The following is a 9555-nucleotide window of genomic DNA, read 5'->3' as shown; positions in this document are numbered from 1 at the left end:
CACTGACCACAAGGGGGCAGCTCCTGCGTGAGCGTCTGCCCCCTGGTGGTCAATGCTTGTAATAGCTACTGGTTGACCAGTTGTTGGGTCATAACGGTTGCTTAGGCTTTTATATATATAGATATAACAAAGATATAACTTCTTACCTTCTCTTCAAAAACATGTGCTCGTGCTGGTAGTACCAACATTGATCAATATGATCATTTGATCTAAAAGACATAATCAAATGAGCTGGCTGTCAAATTATACCATTTTTATCTCTCTCTAATATACTTTCTTATAATTCACATTCACCCACATAGCAGACCACAGTCATTCTCCAGTTGTTAAGTATGTGTTAGGAAAATTCACAATGAATCCTTTGAGAAAACACACAGTATTCAGAAATTCCATTGATTTCTTGTGAAATTTCTTGGTGCTTGGAGGTGATGTGAGTACTGAGAAGGCAGCTGCCTGAGTGGATTCTTCCTAAATAATATTGACACCAGCCCTGTAAAGAGCTTTGGAAGCTGTAGTTTAGAGGGTTTTTGTCTTTTCCAGCTAATTGAGATCAGTGGTTGATAGAATGCCCGATGTGCAACAGGAATCTCAGGCCCTGCCTGCTTAGCATGCTGGGTGGATTAGTGGTGAAGTGCTCTGCAGTGAGAGGGGGAAATGGCTTTATTTCCTCCCATGTGTTTGCCATCGCCGACTCCAGCCTTCATTTTACAGACAGGGAGACCAACACCTCGAGAAATAGTTAACTTCAGTAGGATTGCACAGTTAGTAGCTGAACTTCTAGTGAAAAGTTTTGGTTTTTAAATTTTTATTTCAGTGTTTCTCAATAAGTCCTAATAAGGTAGACCATATGTTTGTTTCTTTAGAGATTTTTTAATCTTTTAAAAGGACATATATTAACATCAAGAATATATACTCCTACACTAGAGTTTTACATGAAGATTACAATGTATTAGAATGATATCAACTGGTTATTGTTTGCTCATGTGGTGATTTTGTTTTCTAAAATCAGATCACATTTGAATGTATAGACAGAGAGTTTTGACTTTACGAAGGTGGGAATGTGGCCCAAAGTGTGATGGCTTTGGGAACTACTTTACTGAACATTTTAAAAATTAGGTATGCATGTTAGTGCAGTATGAGAACACTGTGTCCCTGATAGAAATGATACTATAAGTTCCCTGGAGACAAAAGTTGTAATTTATTCAGTTGGTTTTAAGCTCAAATACTTTAATTTAGTGTGCCAGTGGATGGGTATGTACTCCTACTTTTTTAAAGTCAGGTTTATTAAGGTATAGTTTACCTGTAGTAAAACCTTTTAAGCATAATTTTAGCAAATGTAATCACTACCAAAGTATAGAATATTCCCATCACGCCAAAAAGTTCCCCTTTGTTTTTTGCCTGGCAGCCACTGACCAAATAAATAATTTTGCCTTTTTGGAAAGTCACGTAAATGGAGTCAGTCATATAATGTGTAGCCTTGCCTTTTGAGTCTATTTTATTTCTTAGTGTAATGTTTTTGAGACTTATCCAAGTTGTTTCATGTATCTGTAGTTTGTTCCTTTCTATTGCTCACTACTCTTCCAGTGAATTAGTGTTCCACAGTTTGTTTATACATTCACTAATTGATAGATATTTGGATCATTGCAGTTTTGGATTTTAATGAATAAAGCTACTATAGATATTCACATACAGATCTAAGGGTACTTGTTTTGGTCTTGGGTAAATACCTGGGAATGGGGTTGCTTGGTTATAATGGAGTGTGTTTAACTCCATAAAAATTGCCAATGTGTCTTCCAAAATGAATGTGCCATTTTTTATTCTTACTGACAATGTATGAGAGGTCCTGTTGTTTCTCAGACTTTCGAGGACTCAAATTATGTCAGTCTTCTTAACTTTACTTTTATTAAAATCTCATTGTGGTTTTATTATTATTGTTCTCATTGTGGTTTTAATTTGCATTTCTCAGATAACTAATGACATAGAACATCTTTTTAGTTACTGATATATGACATCTATATATATTATATACATACTAGAGGCCCGGTGGCACGAATTCGTGCACCAATGGGGCCCCTTGGCCTGGCCTGCGGGATTGGGCCGAAACCTGCTCTGCAACATCCCCTGAAGGGTCCCGGATTGCGAGAGGGCACAGGCCAGGCTGAGGGACCCTACTGGTGCATGATCGGGGCCAGGAGAGATGGGGGAGGTTGGCCAGCCAGGGAGAGACCATGGGAGTGCTCCAAGGCGTGTTCAGCCCATCTCACTCAGTCCCAATCGGCTGGACCCCAGCAGCAAGCTAACCTTCTAGTTGGAGTGTTTTCCCCTGGTGGTCAGTGCATGTCATAGCAACCGGTCGACCGGTCGACTGTCTGCCCCCTGGTGGTCAGTGTACATCATCGCGAGTGGTTGAGTGGCCTTAGCATATTATGCTTTGATTGGTTGAACGGCCGACTGGACAACCAGACACAGCATATTAGGCTTTTATTATACAGGATATATTCTTTGGCAGAATCTCTGTTCAAATATTACCCATTTTAAAATTGAGTTATTTGTCTTATTGAGTTTTCAGTTTTTTATATATTCTGGTTCCCAGTCTTTGATCAAATACATGTTTTACAAATGTTTTTTCCTAGTCTATGGCTTTTCTTTTTCTTGATAGTGTCTTTAGGAGAGTAGAGATTTTTAATCTTTAACATTTTTGTATCTTTACCTTTTTAGTTAGAAAATCAACACAAGACTATTATAATAAGTTAAAGAATATTATAAAGCATCTCTTTTCTACCTAATCTACCTTTCTAGTATCGAAGCACGCTAATAATCTAGTGAAAGAGAAGTTTATATGTACAAGATAAAATGTCTGCTTTAAGAAATATATTCTGAAAATTTTCTTTGAATTTTAGAACTAAAATTTCTCTTCATGTTAAAGAGGATAATTAGAAAAAAGAACACCTATTGAAATACTTCACTTTATCCTGTTTTGCTCTCCTTTTATTCTAGTGTTATCCAAGATAAATTCTGTGGAATTATAAACATTGCAGTGGAGGGCCTCCATGATGTCATGACGGAAGATCCTGAGACAGGAACACATAAAGAGTAGGTGGATCATTTAATTAATTGCACTTGACAATACTTGGGGGAACGGTAATTAATTATATCCTGCATGAGTTTTGTTCACTATCACCATATAAAAACAGTATAGCAACTGTTTTAATTTTGTCTTCTATAAAGAAAAAAAATTTATTTTGCTTATACTATTTCCTGTTTATTTTAAAATCAGCTTTATCTTGTTATAGCGAAATTCTAAATTGAGCTTTTTTGATCTTAATTATTATTTTATGATTTGACAGTAACTTAAAAAAAATCCAAGTGTATTTTAGCATATGAATTCCTTTTTAAAGATGTTTTAATAGGTTAGTTTTTTTCCAACAAAAGTTTCTTCCGCTTTTAGGCAAGTTATGGGGTAAAAGAGATGGACAAGCATCCTGTTTTTGTATTTGCCTGGTGTAAGCATCACTGGCACTTTTAAGATATTAGAGGGTCACATGATACTTGACTAGTTTCAAAAGAGAATAGTTAAAATTATATTCTTTGGGAGAATAGTTAAAATTATGTTATCAGGAATGCCGGTAATCTCATATTTATATAGTTATTAATTTGAAATTCTTTTTAAAAATCAATCGTATCCTTTTGTAGTTAGTAGAATTGTTTCAACTTTACTCTTATTACTGTTGATAAAGGACACATTTCATGTAATGATAAGCAGGGCTTTATGAGATTCCAGGCCACCTTGAGGTTTCCTCAGTAATGTATTGAGCCCACTTTCCCATCTATAGCACATGGGAAAGATTGCTGTTCGAATCATATTTTGTTCAAAAATATTGAAAAGCAGATATATGTTGTTGAATCTTATTAAACATATATAAATAAAATGTGTCTAGCATGTAACTTTACTACAAAATATAAGAGAAATCAAGCTTTCTTTGCCGCAGTTTATTAGTTAGGGACCTATGACTCTGTTTAATTACTGAATTCCACTCTTCTACACTAGGAAACAGTGAGGTTGGTTCCCATCAACTTGATTCACTAGACACTATTCATTTCTGGTCTCCCTGGCACCAGTGTTGACTAAGTGGGAAACTGCATTTCTGTCATCTCTGCTAATGGTGAAGAGCAGTGGTGCAGAAATTCAAAACAAAATGACTTATAACTGTCCTGCAGGCACAGGTGCCATCAGGGACAAGTTCCTTATATCCTAGCGGTTATGTCATTTGGAGCATAAAGTTGATTGTTACATAATCAATAGAGCTTTAATGATGTTATGTTTTAAATTATTGCTACTGTTATGAAACATGTATAATAATCTACAGACAAATGAAATTTAGTGGTAAAAAGTGTTAATTTTAAGTGTTTGTAAGTATCATTTTTTAGAAAGACATGAAGGATACACCTGACTGCCAAGTAATATATGATTCAACTTTTGCCTATAAATAAATATCTTAGAGTTTACTACCTTAAATGCTCAAGTAAAATGCTCTAAATTTTTTTGGTATAGCCCTTTTTAAAGTGAGATATTGTTTTGTAAATTTTTTTAACTCATAAATCTAATTCATCTAGCTGTTTCTCACATTTTGGTATATAGAGGCATTAATGTTTTCAGTGATTTTGAGGATTTGTTTTTAGTATGTTAAAAACTTAAAAATTTATTCAAAACGTTTCTTTAAAACTGTAGCTGCATGTTGATGTCTCATCTTGAAGAACCAAAAGCAACAGAAGATGAAGAACCACCCACAGAACAGGATAAGAGGAAAAAAATGGTAAGTTACAAAAGCAGCTTCTAAAAATTTGGGGAACCATATATTGTCACTAGAGGCCCGTTGCATGAAGATTCGCACAATAGGCTTTCCTTCCCCTGTGCCGGCACCAGTTTTCCTCCGGCACCCGGGACACAGGCTAGACTTCTCCGCTCCGGCCCGCAGCGAGGCTTGGCTTCTCCGCTCCAGCTGCCATCTTTGTTGGGTTAATTTGCATACTCATCCTGATTGGCTGGTGGGTGTAGCAGAGTGATGACCAATTTACATATTTCTCTTTTATTAGTGTAGATATTATGTAGAGTTGAAAATATCTGTTAGTCCATTCCTCTATCCCTTATTGCAAAATTAAGGTAAGCTGAGTTTTGAAATTGGGAGTTTATTCCTGAAACAGATTAATTTTATTCCTTGATATGAAATAATTGTTTATTATCTTAGCAGAGCAGAGGGTTTGTTCTTTTATGCACAGAAAACATGTGACCTTCAAATCGTGTTTAAGTTGCAATGCTGATTCTTTTGTTTTGAGGAGATTCACTGAAGTTGTTTCATTCCAGGTTATTTCTTGGATTTTTTGCAATGAATTTTTTTGGATATACATCATAGACTTTTATAGAAATGCCTTTGAATTAATTGCTAAATTGTTTAGAAAATTATTACTTCTTACTATAGGAATATAATAAGAAAAAAGAATAAAGAATGGGAAATGTAAAATATCTTTCCTTTTTTTTAAAAAAAAAATCCTCACATGAGGGTATTTTTCCATTAATTTTTGGAGTGAGTGGAATGGAGGGGGAGAGACAGAGAGAGAAACATCGATGTGAGAGACACATTGATGTGACAGAGACACATCGATTGGTTGCCTCCTTGCAAGTGCCCCGACCAGGGCTGGGGATTGAGCCTGTAACCGAGTACATGCCCTTGACTGGAATTGAACCCAGGACCCTTCAGTCCTCAGGCCGATGCTCTACCTACTGAGCCAAACCGGCTAGGGATAAAATATCTTTCCTTTAAAATTATTTGTAATCTTGAATTTTTTTTAAAAAAAAGCTCACCTGAGGATATTTTTCCTATTGATTTCTAAAGAGAGTGGAAGGGAGGGAGAAGGAGGGGAGAGAGTGATAAAGAGGAACATTGACACACAATGGCAATAGAGTATCATGTACAAAGCATTGATCTTTGTAATTAGTATTTCCTCTGTGAGCTTGAATATCTGCTCACAGAACCTGTCTTCTGGTGATGATGAAACATACAAAAGGCTGGCATCGGACACACAACTAACTAAGGCTACTTTTATAAAAAGTAGTGAACATTTCAAATGGTAGATTTAATATAACTTTCCTTACAACTGAGACCATCAAAAGCAATGTTAACCTTCCCCAAATTTAGAAATACACAGTTTCAGTGATTAATTTAGCTCTTACAACCTGCAGAGTTGCAAGTGACATTAAAACAATCCAAGAGGATAGGAAGGAAGGAATTTAAATAATCCAACTGAGGTGTAATGAAGACTCAAATTGATAACCCAGGCAGCCTCCTGGGATAGCAGTTCTTTCTGTTGTAGGGCTAAAATATTAATAAAATATAGTTTGAGATCCAGAGGTTAAAATCTTTCACAGTAGCCACATAATAGTAATCAAAAGATACTGGAAAGAAAATTATCTTGAAAATGCCCTTGGAATTAAATAAAGCAATGGCTTCTGGTTTTTGTTTTTAGTTGAGATTTCAGATTAATTGCCTACTGACATCAGTATTGTTCTTGAGTATGACAAAGCAGGCAGCCTCATTATTTCTTCATTATTTACTTGCATTGTTACCAGAAACCTTAATCAGGAAGAGTTCAGCAAGTCTGCTACTGGTCCCTTGGAAACTTCAGCAGTGTAGCATTGATTCAGAGTAAATAAAGTCTTCATGGTTTTGTTTTTTTTTAATATATTTTATTGATTTTTTACAGAGAGGAAGGGAGAGGAATAGACAGTTAGAAACATCGATGAGAGAGAAACATCGATCAGCTGCTTCTTGCACACTCCCCACTGGGGATGTGCCCGCAACCATGCCCTTGACCGGAATCGAACCCGGGACCCTTGAGTCCGCAGGCCGATGCTCTGTCCACTGAGCCAAACCGGTTAGGGCTAAAGTCTTCATGTTTATAGATGAAAGATGTGGACTGTTTGGGAGAACTTATTTTTCAGTAACTTAGATATCATTCCAGTGACCCTTAGACTGTCTTCTTGGCAGTTTTTCCTATTTTCATTCCCACTTTTCCCTTATTCTTTCAAAGCATTGTCCTACATAAGGAAGTTCCTGCTTTGAAGAGGTTTATTTTTATTATATTTTTATTGATTTCCAAGAGGACGCAAGAGATAGAAACATCAATGATGAGAATCATTGATTGGCTGCTTCCTGCATGCCCTACACTGGGGATGGAGCCCGCAACCCGAGGACAAAATGTTTTCTGTTGATTGTTATCTTTAGAGAGTGGAATGATGGGCTATTTTTAATTTAATTGTATTTCTTTTGTTTTTCAAATATGCCAATGGGAGGGAAAGAGTATGTGTTTGTTTTGTTTATTATTTATGTTGTTTATTGTTTTCATTTCTCATTTTAAACCAGAAGCATATAGTGAATGTGAACAGCATAGCAATCCAGAATGGGGTGCATTTCCTGTGGTCCTGCCACAGTAGACTACCTGGCTTTCCTAAGAGAAACCCTGGACAATTGTGTTTAAGGCTCTTCAGCATGTTCTATTCCTTTTAGGGTCCTTTCTACCAGGTTTTGAGTCTTTACATGGATGAAACCTTAGTTGTTGAGAGATTGGGCTAATCATGCAACTCCATGCTCAGAGGCCCTAGTTCCTGAGGTTAGACAAACCAAGTGAATTTCATTTGACAAACATTTCCACAATGAGGCTGTTTGGGGGTCTCTTGTAAGCAGGGAGGCAGGGGCAGTGTGTTGCTGTGGGAGAGGTTATGAAGAACTTTAGACAGGCACGTGTAAGAGGGACTGTTTTGCCCTTTGTTTGACACAGTGTGGTCCTCTCTGTCCCACAGCTGGCCCTGAAGGACCCGGTGCACTCTGTGTCCCTGCAGCAGTTCACCTACGAGAAGCTCAAGGCACAGCAGGAACTCCTGGGCGAGCAGGGCTTCCAGTCCCTCATGGAAACGGTGGACACGGAGATCGTCACCCAGCTCCAGGAGTTCCTGCAGGGCTTCTGAGAGCACAGGACTCTGGCTGCCCCGCTCCTGCAGCCAGCCAGGGACCCCACCTGCCATCTGTGAGCGCCTGCTGAGACACAGGGAGAGCCCGTGTGTGAACAGAAGCAAAGACCACACTTTTTTTTACTACAGAATGCAGTGACTGAATGTAAATCCCACATAACTAAAACCACAGACCTATTCCTCAAAAGAATTTAATTTTATATTTATGAGGGGCCCTGTGTGTACTAGAGATAGATTTGATGGTATAGCTGCTTAGTTTCCTGATAAGAGAAGAAACTATTTGATTACCTTTAATCATGTGCTCTTAATGTTTGCGAAGATGAAAGTTAATGTCTGAGATGTTTTTCTGCAACCAAAATTAGTAAAATTTGGCTGCCTTATCTCTTTTTTAAGCTAATGACACTACTAGTTTGAGAAATGACAAAGCTGTTCAGATGCAATTAAAGAAATGAGTGCATCAGGCAAAACTATATAAATAGTGACAAATACACATTACTAGATTACCTTGCAAGGGAGTTGCTTTCATCTGACATAGAAAACATGTTTTATCAAATGAATGCTTTTATTTTTATTCTAGTAATTTGATATCATAATTAGTAAAGGTATTTTTTCTCATTTTATGTTCAATAATTACATTTAGTCTTTACTCATTGTAAGGCCTCAGAAGTGAACCTGTGGTACTGCAGTACCAGGTGGGAGACCCGGGTCAGGATTTGGTCCTAGTTCCTTTGTTCCTCCAGAGGCCCAGGGGCACCAAGAAGACCGAGGTGGCTAGACCCATGATGCAGAGCGGCTGTTCCCACTCACCCATCCCAGGCTCCTCAGGCGCAGGGCTGCCTCAGGGCCGCAGTGAGGTGGGTGCCCTGGGGGACCAGCAGCAGTCCCGGGTGCCAACACTGATGTGACAAGTCTTCCTTGTTCCTCCAACCTGCAGCACCCCAAAAGGGGAAACGGGAGAAGATACAGCCTTACTTTGTTTTACTTGTCACTTATTATTAGGAACTTTTAAAGCGTTTGTAAGTAAACACTCAGAAACACTGTTGGGAAATGTCTGGTCTTTCTGTGGAGACTTGGTACAGCGTGTCACTGCAGGAGAGCGCTGCCCTTCTGTGAGCTGCGGAACCCAGAATGTATGGAAGTGTTGGGTGTTTTCAGCAAGAGAAAGAAAATATGGTCCAAATTAAATTTTCCAAAGATACCGTATGTTTGATTTGACTGATTATTTTTCCCCACACACACAAACAGAGTTCATAAAAATTGCCCAGTGAATTTTAAAGGGAGTTTTCTTTCATGCTCTGGTGCTGGCGCTGTCCGGGTAGGAGGCAGTGTGGCAGGTCCTAGTTCCCCTTAGTTTCTCTTTTCACTTAAAGTCCAAGAGCTTCTCTATGCTGTTTCTTTATCACCATTCCTCAATTTGCAAGACTGATCTACGAAGAATAATTTATTTTTGTTGTCTTAATTATTTTAATTTGAGGCACTATTCCTATTAGTATTAATCAAAAATTGTCAAACGTACTCCAGTTTTTCAGCTG

At 37.9% G+C, this 9555-nt stretch overlaps 1 protein-coding gene across 5 annotated transcripts in view; it reads left to right on the top strand.

The window, feature by feature from the left end:
* IPO11 (importin 11) overlaps window positions 1-9226 on the top strand; it is a 127129-nt gene extending 117903 nt beyond the window's left edge. For 4 of the 5 annotated variants that reach the window (XM_023751546.1, XM_023751532.1, XM_023751540.1 and 1 more), the window contains 3 exons: window positions 2998-3093; window positions 4730-4814; window positions 7856-9226. In XM_023751546.1, coding sequence (XP_023607314.1) covers window positions 2998-3093; window positions 4730-4814; window positions 7856-8020 — 346 coding nt within the window. In that variant the 3' untranslated portion in view covers window positions 8021-9226. Of the gene's footprint in view, window positions 1-2997; window positions 3094-4729; window positions 4815-7855 lie in introns of those variants that run through there. The other variant, XM_023751549.1, reaches the window with a different exon arrangement.
* The last annotated feature ends 329 nt before the right edge of the window (window positions 9227-9555 follow it).

This window comes from Myotis lucifugus, unplaced genomic scaffold, assembly GCF_000147115.1.
Source record: "Myotis lucifugus unplaced genomic scaffold, Myoluc2.0 scaffold_0, whole genome shotgun sequence".
NCBI classification, from domain to species: domain Eukaryota; kingdom Metazoa; phylum Chordata; class Mammalia; order Chiroptera; family Vespertilionidae; genus Myotis; species Myotis lucifugus.
This window is presented reverse-complemented; position numbering and strand designations above follow the sequence as displayed.